Source organism: Perognathus longimembris, chromosome 2 (assembly GCF_023159225.1).
Source record: "Perognathus longimembris pacificus isolate PPM17 chromosome 2, ASM2315922v1, whole genome shotgun sequence".
In the NCBI taxonomy this organism is placed as follows: Eukaryota; Metazoa; Chordata; class Mammalia; order Rodentia; family Heteromyidae; genus Perognathus; species Perognathus longimembris.
Window position 1 is genome coordinate 48,705,608 of NC_063162.1, and position 17,910 is coordinate 48,723,517.

General features: G+C 44.7%; 1 protein-coding gene and 1 pseudogene across 1 annotated transcript; both read left to right on the forward strand.

Annotated features, from left to right (window-relative positions):
• The first annotated feature begins 1,013 nt into the window (after window positions 1-1,013).
• LOC125346477 lies at window positions 1,014-2,002 on the forward strand (annotated as a pseudogene).
• A 9,046-nt stretch (window positions 2,003-11,048) lies between these two features.
• Window positions 11,049-17,595, forward strand: Plau (plasminogen activator, urokinase). The gene is made up of 11 exons (XM_048339087.1): window positions 11,049-11,121; window positions 11,424-11,510; window positions 11,870-11,900; window positions 12,044-12,151; window positions 12,585-12,759; window positions 12,945-13,036; window positions 13,184-13,376; window positions 13,559-13,707; window positions 14,284-14,424; window positions 14,951-15,099; window positions 16,456-17,595. The coding sequence occupies exons 2-11, from the start codon at window positions 11,454-11,456 to the stop codon at window positions 16,630-16,632; spliced, it is 1,272 nt and encodes a 423-aa protein (XP_048195044.1). The 5' UTR covers window positions 11,049-11,121; window positions 11,424-11,453; the 3' UTR covers window positions 16,633-17,595.
• Window positions 17,596-17,910: the final 315 nt, after the last annotated feature.

Consider the following 17,910-nt stretch of genomic DNA (forward strand, 5'->3'; position numbering starts at 1 on the left):
AAACCCCATTCTCAGGCAGCCCCCGTTTTGTTGTCTGTTTAAACTATGAGCAAACCTTATTTAAACTATGAGCAAAGCTTATTAGGGCCCAACTGGACAAGAACTCTAACCACCTGGGAATGCTTAACTCTAACCGCCCCCAGAATACCTTGAGCCCTGAGCCAATCAGATTTGTACCCACAATCTTGCTTGCTTGAACACCTGATTGCTGTAACTTTGTTTTTTTGCCTTTATAAGCTCTGTGCCATTGCAGCTCGGGGCTTCTGCCTACCCTCCGCTGTGTCGGTGGGTAGGATGAGGCCCGGGCTGAGGCCCGCTTGAATAAAGTCTTGCCTTGCTTTTGCATTTCGGAATGTCTGAGTCTCAGTGGCCTTCTTGGTGGTCGTTTTGCAACTTGGCATAACATACATCATTTTATTTTATTTTATAATTATTTTTATGTCAGTCATGGGGCTTGAGCTTAGGGCCTGGGTGCTGTCTCTGAGCAGTTTTGCTCAAGGCTAGCACTCATCATTTTGAGCCACAGCTCCACTTCTGTTTTTTTGAGTGGTTAACTGGAGATTATAGTGTCACAGGGACCTTCTGCCCAGGCTGGCTATTCAAATATCAGCCTCCTGAGTAGCTAGGATTACAGGCGTGAGCCACCAGTGCCTGGCCACATCATTTTATAATCTCACCAACAGTGCACAAGTATTCCAACTATTGCACATCCTCAATAAAAACTGTAACTTTCTGTCTTCTTAAAAATAGTCACTATTGGGCTGGGAATATGGCCTAGTGGCAAGAGTACTTGCCTCATATACATGAAGCACTGGGTTCAATTACTCAGCCACCACATATATAGAAAACGGCTGGAAGTGGCACTGTGGCTCAAGTGGCAGAGTGCGAGCCTTGAGCAAAAAGAAGCCAGGGACAGTGCTCAGGCCCTGAGTTCAAGGTCCAGGACTGGCAAAAAAAAAAAAAAAAAGAAAAATAGTCACTATCGATTGGGTCGGCTGGCGGATGAGGTGGAGATGGCTGTCATGCTGCAGCGCATCAAACGGCTGTCCAGTCGGGTGGTATGAGTGTTGGGCTGTAACCCAGGTCCCATGACCCTGCAGGGCACCAACACCTACCTGGTGGGGACCGGCTCCAGGAGAATCCTCATTGACACTGGAGAACCCTCAATTCCAGAATATATCAGCTGTTTAAAGCAAGCTCTGGCTGAACTTAACACAGCAATCCAGAAGATCCTAGTGACTCACTGGCATAAGGATCATTCTGGAGGCATAGAAGATATTTGTAAAGACATAAAAAAATGACACTACCTACTGCATCAAAAAACTTCCACGGAATCCTCAGAAAGAAGAAATTATAGGAAATGGAGAGCAACAGGATGTTTATCTGAAGGATGGAGCTGTGATTAAGACCGAGGGAGCTACTCTAAAAGTTATCTCTACACCTGGTCATAATGATGATCACATGGCTCTCCTCTTGGAGGAAGAAAATGCCATCTTTTCTGGAGATTGTATTCTTGGGGAAGGAACAACTATATTTGAAGACCTCCATGATTTTATGAACTCCCTAAAAACGTTACTGAAACTCAAAGCTGCTATTATATATCCAGGACATGGCCCAGTAATCTGTGATGCCGAAGCTAAAATTCTGCAGTATATTTCTCACAGGAATATTCGAGAAGAGCAAATTCTCACATTATTTCGTGATAACTTTGAAAAATCATTTACAGTGATGGACATGGTAAAAATTATACACAAGAATACTCCTGAGCATTTGCATAAAATGGCTGAACATAATCTCTTGCTTCATTTGAAAAAACTAGAAAAAGATGGAAAAATATTTAGCAACACGGATCTTGACAAGAAATGGAGATCTGTACTTTAGTTTCAGATTAATGAATGTTTGGTTCTGTTTTGATTTAAGAGCATGATACATTTTTTTTAACCTATGAATTATTTACAGAGAATATAGAATGTAGAACTCTGAAAATAATCTGCGATATACTTCAAGATAGTATCATAGGAAAGGGACAGAATGGAGGGACAAAGGGTGAACAAAGGCAGCAATGGTATTCACTGGACACTATGTTGAAAATGAACTACATAACTCCCGAGGAGGGAAGAGTGGGAGAGAAAACCTGGGAGAGAGCAAGGAAAGAGGTGATATTATCCAAAAAGAAATGCACTTATTACCTGACTTATGTAACTGTAACCCCTCTGTACATCACCTTTATAATATTTTTTAAAAAAATTTAAGGACAACACCATATGTGTTCTGAATGTATAAATTTCATTATACATCTTGGATATAAGTTATTTAAGTGTGGTCTTACATTTTACCAGGAAATCAGAATCCAACAGTTTATCAACTTTCTATGAATTAAGTAAAATGGTTACTCTAAAAATAATAAAATTTACTTAATAGAAACCACAAAAATAGTCACTATCCAGACTTTTTAATTGTTTCATATAAATTTATTTTGTCTTCCTAACCAGATTCCAGACTTCTTCTGAGTAGATGTCTTGTCCTGTGGGCCCTCAGAATGTAACACATGCTAGGCCTGCCATAGGTAACTGAAAGTAATTTCTGGTTAATTGAATGAAGTAAGTGGTTTGAGTTGAGTGTGATTATTTTATTGCTAGAACTTGAGGTGAGCATACAATGAACGTCAGGATACTATACGCTGGAGCAAAGTGTCTGCATTGGGATAATGTTACTGCTGGCTGATTTTTAAAATTTATTATTATTATTTTTTGCCAGTCCTGGACTCAGAAGGGCCTGAGCACTGTCCCTGGCTTCTTTTTGCTCAAGGCTAGCACTCTGCCACTTGAGCCACAGTGCCATTTCTGGCCATTTTCTATATATATGGTGCTAGGGCTATATATATAGGCCCAGGGCTTCATGTATATGAGGCAAGCACTCTTGCCACTAGGCCATATTCCCAGCCCCATGCTGGCTGATTTTTAACTGGAAATACAGATATTGTGGTTATCACACAGCTGCAAGGTACATTTTTTTTGTAATGCCATTCAGGTGGAATCAGAAGATCCTTGAGACTAAAAACTAAACTAAAAAAACCAAGCCTAACTTGAGAGGCTCAGAAGAGGACCAGTACAGAAATTGTGAGGAAACAGGATGAAGACAAAGGTGCCAGTACATACAGGTGATCTCATACCTGCTTTGTTGTAACCTCTGCTTTATTCTCATAATTTCCTAGAGGTCTTTTTTGGAGGTTGTCAATTTCCTATTCACTGCTGTGACTTTGAGGGTTACTCTGGTTCTAATTTTTAGTCTCATATGGAAAGTCCCTTCAGTTAGCCATTCATTTGGCATTAAAAAAAAAATGAAACGATCACTAGGAATCTTAAAAAAAAACAACCACAAGCACAAAAGTGTTGAAGCAATTAACTTTCTGAGAACAGATTTATTTAGAAAAATCACCTTAGGGTGGTTTTGTTGGCACAGTGCTCAGAAGTGTCCATCCCCTTCCTTGATTCATTCATGTCTCAGAGCTCTGCTCATAGGACTGCCTTGCAGCCCTGGCCTTTCCCACCTGGGTTCTCCTCTGACCTGAATCTCAAAGGATGAGACTGGTATATGGAGTAACAGTGCTGCTCCATAGAAGATGTGGTTAAATTGGGTATTCCCAGTTGAAAAAAAAAAAACAACCAACACTTCTCAATATGCATTGACACATTGGGAAAAATGATTTCCCTAAAACTTGTTATGTAGCAGGATTCCCCTGAAGGCTATATTAAGAATCAGATACCTTGGGACACATTCTGGATTTGATGAACTAGAATTTCCAAAGAACTGAAAATCTACAGCCTTTAAACTTTCAATCTGGGCAATTCTTATCACCAGACAAGTTTGGAAAAAATAGTATTAGCAAATATTTATTATTTTGGATATCTGGGCTCCTACTCCATGGCGTCCCCCTTTTTTTCCTTTCCTTGGGGAGGGGTAAAGAGGCAGTGTTATGCTAGTGATAATAAACACATAGACTTTCAGGGTTAAGGGGATAGCTCAGTGGTACACTGCTTGCCTAACATGCAAGAAGCCCTGGGTTCCATTCCTAGCTTTGCAAAACAAAACAAAACCCATAGGCTTTGAAGCAAGAAATATGAGTTAGGACTGTGTTGCATCTTTACAGAGAGGGAAGCACTACTCCCAGCATAAATGGACCTAGCAGCCTGTGAGATGATCAAATAGTTACATTGTTAGTCAAAGAGACAGTAACAAGCTATGTGACCTTAGGCAAGCTATTTTAACCTCTCAAAGTCTGTTTCTTTTTCTTAAAGTAAGGATAATATTGCATTTCCTCACTGAGGACTAAATGATGCAACACATACAGAATGATTAGTCTAATGCCTGTTAATCAAAAGGCATGCTCCATAATTAAATGCTGTTGGTATTTTCCCACAATGGAGCCCTAGGGAAACCTATGATATAAATATAGGTGAATAGTGGATGTAAAAAGGGAAGACTGGTGAAGCTACTTCTAGAGATCCATACAGATATGTAACACTCAATGACCATTTTTCTAACTAGACCCAGCAGACACAACTGTGGTTGTCTATATTAAACAAAAGGAAGAGCATTTTGATCAGTTTAGCCCAAGCTGGGTAAGCAGGAACCAAAGCAGACAGGATCCAGACAGTTAGTGCTATTCTGGGGTGTCCTCATGGGTTAGAAGGAGAAAGATTCCTCATTATAAGGGCAAGCACCCTCACTTCTCTAACTGAATGGACTACTGTGTCCAGGAGACTGTTCTCCTAACTCTGGAATCAATCAGATCTGGGCAGTCTCAGCTCTACCATTTGCCTATAGTATGATCTTGGGAAAACTGCTGGAACCCTTGAGCCTTTGTCTTCTCATCTATAAAATGGTGATATTAATAGCATTTTACTTAAGGAATGTTGTTAACATGTGAGAACACATTATGCAAATAAAAATTAGTTATTAGCTATATTTTACATTTTTACTATAATTTTTTGGAGGAGTATCTATCTATGTTGGGTATGCTGTTATCAAATGCCTCAGCTCAAATAATCCTCTCCCCTCAGCCTCCCAAGTAGCTGGGACTACAGGCATGACCCAGTGCAGAGTTTCATTATCTGTCATCATCATCGTTGTCATCATCATCATCATCATCATCATCATCATCATCATCATACTTTTTGCCAGTACTGGGTCTTGAATTCTGGGCCTTGGAGCTGTCCCTAAGCTCCCTTTGCTTAAGACTGGCACTTTACCACTTTGAGCCACAGCACCACTTCCAGCTTTTTCTGTGATTAATGGAGATAAGAGTCTCACAGACTTTCCTGCCCTGGGTGACTTTGAACTACAGTCCTCATATCTCAGCCTTCTGTGTAGCTAGGATTATAGGCATGAACCACCAGGGCGTAGCTTTCATTATCTCTCTTTAACAAGGGATAGCTAATAAGATCCCTTTAGAGGAAGCAGACTTCCTTTTCTTTAGCTACTACCACACTACCCACTATCACTGCCCCCAGAGTAAACAAGGAGTATCCTGTTCCTCTTATTCATGCTCTGCCCCTACCCCCTCTTCCCACACATGTCCATGCATTTAGCCACTTATGGCTTCTTCTAAAAGAAGACATCTCTTCTCAAGACTTGGCTGTTCTAAACGTTGCTCCAGAGGCATGCCAAACTGCTCTCAGGCACTGCTTAGGAGGAAAAAAGCACCTTCTGCAGGTGGGTAGGAAACAGAGAGAGGGTGGGGATGAAGGATAGGAAGGGAGGAGGAGCTGAGGATTCAGAATAGGAGAGAGGGTGGAAATGTATCACAAGGTTCCTCAAATATCTGTGAGTTCTAAATCTCATCATTTTCTGTGAATGAACTCTGGATGATTCACTTCCCTTCATTAGCCTCTATTTTCCTTTCTGTTTAATGGAAAAGGAAGTGCCTACACTTGCTGTAAAGACAGAAAAGCATATAGAATCCAAGATACAGGATCTAGCTTGAGAGAGTTATGAGCACCTGAAAATATACATCACGAGCTATGAATGCTATCTTTGCTTTTCCTTCTCAGCAGGAAGTTTTAGTATTTCAGCTCCTAGCTGAGCAAATCTTGCTAAACATCATTGGTTTCTTGGAAGTTTTCAGTAAACCCACCAGTTTCTGGTTTTCCCTTCTAGTCCTTGCTGCAGGCGTCATCCTGCTGCTTCCACTAAAGAATTTAATGCAAGTCCTACATGGCAACTTGAGCTGTAAATAGAAGTCCCTTGTGGGGGGACTCAGAATCCAGAGGTCTGGAAAGTTCATGACCAAGTCTTTTAAAGTAGTTAGTTCTTGACTTGTGTAGTAAATGTGTTTGAATTATAGACAAAGAAAAATCTGTCCAAGGCACAAGACATTTATGCAGAGAGATAAGCTGACTGGACTGGAGGAAGTGGGGCTAGAAATCAGGCCAGTGATGGTGAGGCCTGAAAGGGCAATGAAGTTTTAGATGGTCCTATGTTGAATTGAGAGACCAAGTTGGCTTGGGCTTTTGGTGTTACTGAGGACACAGTATAACCTCATGGCCTGGCCCCCCAAGGGCTCTTTGCTTTCCATGAGTAAGGAAGCAAGTATGTGGCTTTCCTCCACCCCTTTCCAGGCCACTAGGGGCCCGGGAGCACTAGCACCTCCCCTATCAGGTTACAGGCCTAGACATGGCTTTTGTTGCCAGATCAGCTTCACCTGTAGTATACTAAACACATGGAGAGCAGGGGGACCTCAGACTCAAAGAATTCATGTGACCAGTGTTGCCTGTCCTCTTCCGAGAACAGCTGTCTGTTTGCCCACATGGAAGAGGGAAAGAGAGGTTTAGGTGGCACAGGGCCACAGACAAGGGGAGTATGTGGGTGTCAGGGATGGGGTGAGCAGCCCATGCAGCTGTCCATCCCAGCTGCCCAGTTGCTGGGAATTGCAGGCCAAGGACACAGTATCCCCACTTAACTGGAATCCAGAGATGGACTCCAGCATGACCTGGTCCTTTGGGCCAATATAGTCACAGGAAGAGAAGGGAAGGCAGGGATTTAGTCTACAAAATTCATTTCTGGACCAAGGGTATAGCTTGGTGGTAGAGCAATTGTGTAACATGTGTGAAGCCCTGGGTTGAGTCCCCAACAAAGTTCACCCTTCCATCTGTAGCAACTAGACCTGAAAGCATGTGCTATGAATATAATAGCCCCATCAGAAATCTAGGTACAGTCACTTGTGTCTGTAATCTTAGTAAGTAAGGAGGCAGAGATACAGAGGATTGCAGTTTTAGGCCAACTTCAGTAACAGATTAGTGATGTATGATGATCATTTCTGTAATCCTAGCCACACAGGAGGCATAAATAGGTAAGAGATCCACCCAGGAAAACACATGAGATTATATCTGAATAATAGCAAAAAAAAAAGGGGGGGTGGGGCTAGAGAGTTGGCTCAAGTGATAAGAGTGTTTGCTTAGCAAGTACAAGGCCCACAGTTCCTAAACCAAACTACCTCCCCCCCACCAAAAAACAAAAAAGCAGATGACTGAAAGAATAAACATTTTCAATATAAGAATGATGTTATTCATTCTGCAAAACATAATACAAGTAGGTCAGGTGTTGCTTTATTTTGCGAGAACAGAAATCAAAACAGCTTAGTGACCCTAAAATGAAACTCTAAGAGTTTAGTCTAAGATAACTCAATTTGGACATGGTCTTTCTGTAGTATCATGCTGAATATTCTTCCTATAGTAACCCATGGGACTCAGTGTGAGCTTACCTCTGGAGTCTAGCTCGTGGGAAAATAGCCTTTCAGGGACTGTTTCCTGAACATGTCTCAAGGCCAAGTCTAAACACTTTGTTCCTCTCTGTGCACTTGGCATTTATCTTTTCTTTTATCAGAAGCTCCCTCCATCAGTCTGTGTGACCACATCTGACTCAAGAGGTTTGAACCCTTGAACCAAAGAGGTAGAGGTAGGTTGCTTCCTTCTGGAAGTTAAGAATGAAGTCATATACATTCAGTTCCTTTTTCAGCACAAAGCTCAGTTCCTGGATTTCAGGCAAGTCAGTAACTTGTATTACAGAGCGAGCATCTTTGAAACTCAGAATCCTAAGCAATATTTGTGGAAGAAGATCTCCAAAGCCAGTAGGAGGGCTTGAGCTGAACACCTTACCTGGAGCATCTTAGCTTGTCTGGATAAGCACCTTACAGGTCCTTTTACTGGCCCCCTTTACAGCATTCTGCCTAAGGACAGTAAGGTCTAGAGCTCAGTACAAGAGTCCGAAGAACTGGATACAGGGGCTGACTAGGTCACTCATTGTCCATACTTCTCTGCAACCTCATTTTCCTCATTGGCAGAATGGGAATAACAATTCCAATTGGCATCACAAAGAAGTTGTGAGTTTGAAGATGAGTGGTTTACTTCAAAGTGTCTTTAAGCATCAGACAGAAACACTACACAAAAAGTCAGTACTATTTCAGATGATGATGATGATGATGATGGTGAGAGACGCCTTCCAGAGTGCCCCAAAGCTTTCTGTTCTCAAACCTTTCTATTCGTTGATTCATTCACAATGAAGCCCCTATATGTATAAGGTGCATACCAAGTGCCAAGGAAGAGAGAAGCTATTTACAGATATATTCTTTGCTCCCAAAGAACAAAATCTAGTAACAGCCCACAACAAAAGATGTTCAGAGATCTCAGGGTTCTGAAGATCATCGAGAGGAAAGGGCAGTTCTGTGAAGAGTTAGAGGTAGTTTCACTCAGGTGAAAAGGCAGGAAAAGGAGGAAGAAGAATGTCATACTGCATAGCGGTCTCTGTTTGTCCAGGAGGAAATGAGGTCATCCTGCTCTCAAAGAATCAGCATGACTTCCCCCAGCCAAGTAATTCGGAGTCATGAGGGCTGCTGGGGGGCAGGGGAGGGTAGGGTGGCAACGTGAATCATGACAGCCTGTTGGGGAATTTCCTAATAACTAATCTAGGAATTTCAGGGCAAGTCTTAAGGCTATAATGTCTCTGTTTACATTTTGATCACGTTTATTTACAATTAATGGGTTCTCTGATAAACAAAACTGACCACTGTCTTGTAGAGGAAATAGCAAAGCTGGCTTTGAGACCTATGGAGCCTTTGACTCAGTGGTCCCTTGGCCATCTGGCACTTCCAGAGGATGTTGGGTCACCTGCTTCATGTGGATGGTGAATTTGCACTTTCCCTACCCAGAGGCTGTCATTCTACTAAACCCTTTGGCTGGAGTGGAGGCTTTCTTCTTTCTACCTCCTAAACTTCTTCCTACTTTCCTTCTGCCTTTCTCAAGTGATGACCTAGGCCTCAAATCCGGGGTTACAAGGCAGCAAAATGTTGTAGGTATAGGCAAGGAAAGGAACAGGGCTCCAGCCCTTTGGAATTATGAAGACTCAGCCTCCTTTCTCCTTGGAAGGAATCCAGTTCTTCTGAGTAGCAAACCCTTGGCCCTAACACCATGGCCAAGAGATAGAGATGAATGAACCTAGTCCTTTCTTTTCTGTGCACCTCCAAATGTGTCCAAGGCATGTGAGTGGGCTCACAAGTATGTGTGCTTGTCCTCACGAAGGGCAAGTAGTGTGATTTGCACACTACTGTGATCTGTCTTCTGGAGTCCAATAAACAATTTCTTTGAATCTGAATATAAATAATGCTCTGTGATGAAGTAGAATGCTAAATACCACTGCATTTTAAAATGTATAAGTGTCTTTTTTGGAGTGGATGATACAGAGATGTTTTTAAATTTCTGAACAGTATAAAAGGGCATGTAGTGAAAAATAAATCTTATCTTCTCCATCAACCTCCCTCCCCTTTCTTCTGCTGGGAGCAGAGTGTTCAACTTCCTAACTCTCCACTGTTTTCAACCTACCCATATTAATAAAATTTTAGGCCAGGTGCTGGTGGCTCACATGTGTAATACTAGCTACTCAAGAGGCTGAGATTTGAAGATCATAGTTTGAAGCCAGGCCAGGCAGAAAAGTCAGTGAGACTCTTATCTCCAATTAACCAGCAGAAAGCTGGCAGTGGAATTGTGGTTCAAGTAGTAGAGCACCAGCTTTGAGCAGGATAGTGCCCAGGCCCTAAATTCAAGCCCCTGTACTGTCTCCCCTCATCCCCCCCTCCCCCCACAATGCCCTTAAACCCAAGAGCAAATCTCAATTAAAATCTGACCTTGTGGCTGGGGATATGGCCTAGTGGCAAGAGTGCTTGCCTCCTATACATGAGGCCCTGGGTTCAATTCCCCAGCACCACATATACAGAAAATGGCCAGAAGTGGCGCAGTGGCTCAAGTGGCAAAATGCTAGCCTTGAGCAAAAAGAAGCCAGGGACAGTGCTCAGGCCCAGAGTCCAAGCCCCAGGACTGGCCAAAATAAATAAATAAACACATTAAAAAAAATCTGACCTTGCCTTTTGTCCCCTAATAACACTATTAAGTTCCACTATGGTAAGCAATAAACGCATCTTTCTCTCCTGTCTCCACCGGTCATGCCAGTGATTTTCGAGGACCCCACCACTCGACTAAAGGCAGCCCTATTTCAGGAAGCGAATGTTCCATCCATTTTCGAGTGGATAGATAGACTGTAGGAGATGTGGTGGACTAGGCTGCATGGGTCTGAAGTCACTCTCATGGCAGGTGCGGGGCGGGTGAGGGTGACAGGTTGGAGAACGGAGTGGCTGAGTCCCGGGAGACTTGGGGCAGTAAGGCAGCCTTCCGAGAGCGTGCAACCTCTTTGCAACTGGGGGGCGGGGGAGAAAACCGGGCAGAAAGCTGCACTGGAGCTGCATCTGGACCCGGTGAGTGAAAGGAAAGGCCAAGAAGGTATGTCCTCGGATGCCTCAGTCCGTCTCCTTGGCTGGGGTTCGCGTGCTGCCCACTCTTTGTCGAAGTGGCGGAAGCCAGCGCGGCCAGGTCACTGCGGTCGTGGGGAAAGGCAGGGGGAAGGCGGTGTGGGGTGGTGACTCGAGTGGGGGCGGAGCCAGCCTGGGGCGGGTCCTCATATACGGCCAGCCCCGCCCGCCCGCAGAACAGTGCCGAGTGGAGCCCAGCAGCCCAGCCCGGTAGTGGTAACCCCGTCCCCGCAGTGCCCGCCCGATCCCATCCGCCGCAGCGCTCGGTGAGTGCGGCTTGTCCTAAGATCGCGTGGCGTGGCGGGAGGTGCGCTGCTTCCCTCCCCCCAGCCCCCCACCCCCAATCGGGCTGCCCTGGATGCTGCTCAAAGGCTGCAGCCTTTTGAATAGCCGATCGTGACCCTTGCGTCCTCGTGCGCTGCAAGCCAGGGGCCCCTGGAGAGAGAGGAGACACCCCTGAACCTGGGGAACTTGGTCACCACCAGCTCCCCCCCCCCCGACCCAAGTAACTCCCCGTTGCTCCTCCTGGCCCCTCCGCTTATTGCCTTGACTTTTCCTTCCTTTGTAGTGCTGCTGTCTAGAGCCTAGCCTCACCACCATGAGAGTCCTGCTCGCGTCTCTCTTCCTCTGCACCTTAGTCGTCAGCAACGCTAAAGTAAGTAGATTTCCTGCATGATTTTGAAGGAGCGGACTCGCAGGACTCAGGGGAAGGAAGGGCTGCCTAGGGAGCTGGAGTCCTCTGGACTCAGGTCAGCATCACTGGGGGACTTGAAAACCAAGGGGGTTTGTACAGTTGGGCAAAGAAGGAAGAAGCCACAGGATGGTTCTAGCCTCAGGGTACCTGGTACTGAAGCTTAATTGAGACAATCCATTTCTCCCTACCCCAAACCTCGGATTGGCAATTGTAGAGCTAGTTAGGGGAGAGGGGATTTTTAGGCTGGGGGTCATTTTGTCCTCACCCTGGAATCCCAGGAGCATGGGACCCGTGGTGACACCTCCCCATGTCTCTTTCAGGGTAGCCAAGAACCTCGGAAGTCAGATCCATGTGAGTATTCACCCCTTGCACAATAGTTGGCTGCACAGACATGTTGAAAGCCTCAGGAGACAGACCATTCCTGACTTTGCTTCTGGGCTGGCTCCCCACTTGCCTTCTCCCCCTTGCTTACCCCTTGCTTTTGTGCTCTCCAGCAAACTGTGGCTGTCTGAATGGAGGAACATGTGTGTCCTACAAATACTTCTCCAATATTCAGCGATGCAACTGCCCAAAGAAATTTCAAGGGAAGCATTGTGAAATAGGTATGAGGATCTCAACTCTTAACTGGGAAAGCATGGCCCCGGAGATTTCAGAGCAGGAGAGAAGGATGAGATACAAGAGCAGGCAGAAGAAGTATGGAAGCGTATACCTGTAATTTCAGCAGGAAAAATTTGAGTGTGAGACTAACCTAAACTATACAGTGTGACTCTGTATGGGGTGGGGGGAGATAAAAAGAGAAGAGAGAGAGAGCCAGCAGGCAGAGGTTAGAAGCTCAAGAAGGGTGGGTGACATTTTCATGCCTATGTGGTATGCATGGCCTCACATACACAGTCTCCTGCAGCAGTGACTGCATAAGTATGAGGTGCAGTTAAGGAGACACTTTCCAGTGTCATGTTTGCTAGATCTAAAACCACATCATCTCTAAAATGCCTGTCTGATATCCTCTAATATCCCCTCATCTTCACATCTTTATAGATACATCAAAAACCTGCTATGAGGGGAATGGTCACTCCTATCGAGGAAAAGCCAACACTGACATCAAGGGCCGACCCTGTCTGGCCTGGAATTCAGCTGCTGTCCTTGGGAAAACATACAATGCTCACAGATCTGATGCTCCTCTTCTGGGTCTGGGGAAACACAATTACTGCAGGTGAGGTGGGGGACCACATACCAGGAGCCTTCCCTATAGTCATTCAGAAACTGTGTTGTTATATCATTTTCTGTTCCTAGAGTGCTGGCCATAACATGAAAAGAGCCAGATATCTGGTTGAGTATTTCTTGGAGGGATGACATTCTGGGTTGGAATGACATCTACTGTTGTTCTGTGTTTTACAGGAACCCAGATGGCCAAAGGCAGCCATGGTGCTATGTGCAGATTGGCCGAATGCAGTTTGTCCGTGAGTGTATGGTGTCCAGCTGCTCTGTTGGTAAGTGTTACTGACTGCTTATAACAGTGGAGTATAACAGGAGACAAACTTATATGCTCCCTTTTTCCATCTCAGGAAGTATACCTGAGTGGGATACTTTATCTTTCCTGCTTCTCCAAGTCGTCTTTTTTTGTCTTACTCCTCCAGAACAAGAATTTCAGTGTGGCCAGAGGGCTGTGAGGCCCCGCTTTAAGATTGTTGGGGGAGAGTTCACCAACATTGAGAACCAGCCCTGGTTTGCAGCCATCTACAGAAAGCACCAGGGAGGCTCTGTTACCTATGTGTGCGGTGGCAGCCTTATCAGTCCTTGCTGGGTGGTCAGTGCCACACATTGCTTCATGTATGTCCTTTTCTTCTCTCTAACCCTTCTGCCCCACCCCCCAAATCCTCAGATTCTCCCCCATAGCCTTTCTCCAAGGTGGCCTTGGAGACAATGATACTTTTCAGCCCTATATGGTGGGAAGGAAGAAATGATGGAATTTGAGGAGAGTACGGCTATCTGACAGATCTTATCTCCCACAGTAATTACCCTCGGAAGGAACACTACATTGTCTATGTGGGTCGATCAACACTGAACTCTGTTACTCCTGGGGAGAGGAAGTTCGAAGTAGAGCAGCTCATCTTACACGAGGACTATAGTGCTGACAGCCTGGCCCACCACAATGATATTGGTGAGTGAAAACCCTCAACCACCATATTGATGGTGGCTGGGAAAAGAGGAGTCCAGGAAGAGACCCAAGGGGAGGTGGAATTAATTGTAAGGGAACTTGAAGTACCTGCCTTATTCAGCAAAGGGAATGGATGGGAAGAATTCAGAGTGAAATATATGATGCTCTTCTGTAGAGACCTTGAATTTACCAAACATATAGCCTAATGGGCATATGGCTTGTACTAGGAATGGCTTGTTGGGATAAATTAGGATGAAAGTATCTTCTGTCTACACTAGGGTACAGAATTTAAAGTAAAGAGCCTTGGATGGGTTTTAGTTTATCTCTCTCAGCATTTATCTTTTTGCACAAAACTGTTTAGCTATATGTAGCAACTCTGGCCTAAGCCGTCATTAGCAGTTAGAACAAAGTCCTTAGAACATGGAGCAGGGAAGGTTTCCAGATGACAAGTTAACAACAGATCTTTCTGGATGACTTACAACTCTAGGAACAGACAATACAGCACTTCCTCAGCATTTAGAGGGGAGAAAGATTACCCAGTGGTAATCTTTCCCTTTTGACCCTTTTCCCCTTCTTCAGCCTTATTGAAGATTCGTTCAAATACATACCAGTGTGCGAAGCCATCCCGGTCCATACAAACCATCTGCTTGCCCCCAAGGGTTGACGATGCCCATTTTGGCACAAGCTGTGAGATCACTGGCTTCGGAAAAGAAAGTTCCAGTAAGTGACATTTGGGGAGAATTGTAACCTGGGAGTGAGTGCAGTAGTACATGAAGAAAAGGCTGGAAAGAGATGGGAGCACTCTGGGGATATGGCAAGAGCGCTTGCCTGGTATACTTGAAGCCCTGGGTTCGATTCCCCAGCACCACATATACAGAAAATGGCCAGAATTGGCACTGTGACTCAAGTGGCAGAGTGCTAGCCTTGAGCAAAAAGAAGCCAGGGACAGTGCTCAGGCCCTGAGTCCTAGGCCCAGGACTGGCAAAAAAAAAAAAAAAAAAGAGATGGGAGCACTATGTAGGCGGCACATGACTCCAGAGATAGAGCAGGGAGTGTTGTTGAGGGAATGACGGGCTAGGCGACCAAAGTAAATGGTGAGTGATCCACTGTGGAAAGGATAAAGACACAGAAGGGAAGGAAACAAATAAAGGCATTTGCTAATAGGGATACAGTTTTGGTTCCCCTCCCTGACAAAGAGGCACCAGATGTCTCTTAATGCAAACTCCCCCATGTTTTCTCCATCTAGGTGACTATCTTTATCCAAAGAATCTGAAAATGACAGTTGTCAAACTAGTTTCTCACAAGGAGTGTCAGCAGCCCCACTACTATGGCTCTGAAGTCACCACCAAAATGTTGTGTGCGGCTGATCCACAATGGGAAACAGATTCTTGCCAGGTGAGCATCCAAACTCTCTCTCTCCATCACCTCCAAATCTTCCTGGAGCTCTTGGGCCTGACCTTGCCAACTTCAAGGAGTCTGTTTTAGCCAAAATCCTAGGAAGTCATAATCAAGAGCTCAGGTCTTTGAGGGTTTACACAAATCTTCATGTGTTCCCCTATACATGTGGCCTGAGTTTGGCTGTGTGGCAGGCACTGCAGATCAGGGTGACTAAGAGGACCTTAAGAAAAAGGAGATAATACAGTGCAATATAACTTGATTCCTAGGATTCATGGAATGTGAATAATAAAAGATCAAGTGGAGCTGGAGGTATAGCTCCAAGGATAGAGCACTTGCCTAATAAGCTAGAGGCTCTGGGTTTAATCCTAGTACAACTATACACAAAAATAAATAATTAGCCGGGTGCCAATAGCTAATGCCTGTAATCCTAGCCACTCAGGAGGCTGAGCTGTGACTATCGTGGTCTGAAGCCAGTCTAGGCAGGAAAGTCCATGATACTCTTTTCTCCAGTTAACCAACCAAAACCTGGAAGTGGAACTGTGGCTTAAATGGTAGAGTACTAGCTTTGAGCATAAAAGCTCAGGGATAGTGCCTGGGTCCTAAGTTCAAACCTCAGGAGCAGTAACCCTCCCCCACCCACCCCCCCAAAAAATCAGAAGATTAGGAGAGGGAAGGGAAGTTTTTGTTTTGTTTTGTTTTTGCCAGTCCTGGGCCTTGAACTCAGGGCCTGAGCACTGTCCCTGGCTTCCTTTTGCTCAAAGCTAGCACTCTGCCACTAGAGCCACAGCGCCACTTCTGGCCGTTTTCTGTATATGTGGTGCTGGGGAATCGAACCCAGTGCCTCATGTATACGAGGCAAGCTCTCTTGCCACTAGGCCATATCCCCAGCCCCGGAAGGGAAGTTTTAAATAGAATGTGATATGGTAAGTATTTAAAGAGATGGAGGGGCTAGACATGATGCTGCAGGTCTCTAAGCCCAAATACTTAGATGATAAGGAAGAAGGATCTGTAGTTTGAGGCTAGCCTAGGCTATATAGCAATGCTCTGTTTCAAAACACAAAATATGAAAAAATAAATAAAAGGAAAAGGCAAAAAAGAGGTAGAGAGAGGGTTTCGATGGAAAGATACAACATTGAGACTGAACATGGTATATGCTAGGGTGGGAGCTTGGCAGATAATTAGTAGAAATGCCAAGTAGAGAGAGGACTAGTATCAAACCTTCTTGAGGTAGAAAACTAATCAAAGGAGTGAGCCATGTCTTTGACTCTAGTAATTGTCCTCAAGCTCTCTCAGGCATGGTTAGGTTGTGGAATCAAAAGACCCAGGACTTATTTCATATCTTTGGCTTATCAGGGAGACTCTGGAGGACCCCTTGTTTGCTCTACCAATGACCGTATGACCCTGACTGGGATTGTGAGCTGGGGTCGAGGATGTGCCTTGAAGGACAAGCCAGGTGTCTACACGAGGGTCTCATACTTCCTGGACTGGATCCACGCCCACATCGGGGATGAAAATGGCCTCGCCCTTTGAGCACCTCCAGAGAACCAAAGGAGGAAACAAACAGGGTGGGAAACTCCCATGCTGACTGTCATCTCTGCTGCTGGGTCATCTCCATCAGCTCTAGGGAAGAGGCTGCGTGAGACAGGCTCTATGGAGATGGTTTGCTTGTGCTGCCCACCAGGGTGAGCAATAATAGCTTTACCCTCAGACATGGGCCTGGGTGCTGGTCACCCAGACCCTCCTGGCTGGGATGGAGCGGTGGTCCTGACTCAGGATGGTTTTGACCAGTTACATCTTCTTCTGGACTAAAATCTCCGGAGTTCAAAATGGTGTCTCCTGTGTATGGATGGGAGGAGAGTTAGTTCCCCCAACAGAGCCATTAATGAAGCCTATTCTTGGGAAATGAATAATTTCCCAATTAGGAATTGTAACAGCTGAGGTCTCTTGAGAGAGCTTGATCAATGTGAGAACAGTATTTGGGGGAGGGGGGGATAGAGACACTAATAGTTTGAGGGAGGGACTCTGCATTCCACAAATGGATTGGGAAATACCATTTATGTTTGTGTACTTGGGTGCTGGCTATGAGTGTAAACAAGTAAATGAAATAGAGCTGGTATGTGCCTGTGTCTGACTACAAGTCTAAATATTCCCTAAAACTGTGGACTGTGGTGTCACAAAGTGGTTTATCTGGAGATGTTATGTGTCATTACTGGAGCTTCTTGGATCACCCATGTGATACTTTCTGTGATTGTAGCATTTTCAAGCATGACCTGTGACCAGCACTAAATGTCTGTTTCACTTTTATGTAGTTATCAGTTTCTTGGCCAGTTAAGCCCTCTGACTTACTAGCAAATTTTGTCCAATCCTCACTGGATGGGGTGAGGACCACTCCTATATACTGAATATTTAATAATTATATTCTGCTGTTTTTATTTATATCTATTTTTTATAATTATAAATAAGGATGATCAATAAAATGTGATTTTTTCTGAAGATTTTGGTTTCTCCCTGGTGCTTGTATGAAAGGGAGGTGGGGGAGCATAAAAGGAAGAAAATAATATACCCTAGTTTCTTGTCAGCCTTGGGCAGACCCTCCACAGGTAAAAACACTTGCATGAGTGAAATATTGCTGACCACAAATGTCACTGGAAATCTGTGGCTTTGAGGGGAAAGAAAACAATTTCTCATCATCTGTTAAAAGCTGGTGCATTTTCTCAGTATGTTATTGAAACATCCCTGCACTTAATAAGGTTTTGAGAAAGCAAAACTAGGAGAATTGTAGGACAGGGCTTCCTTTGCAGGTAAGGG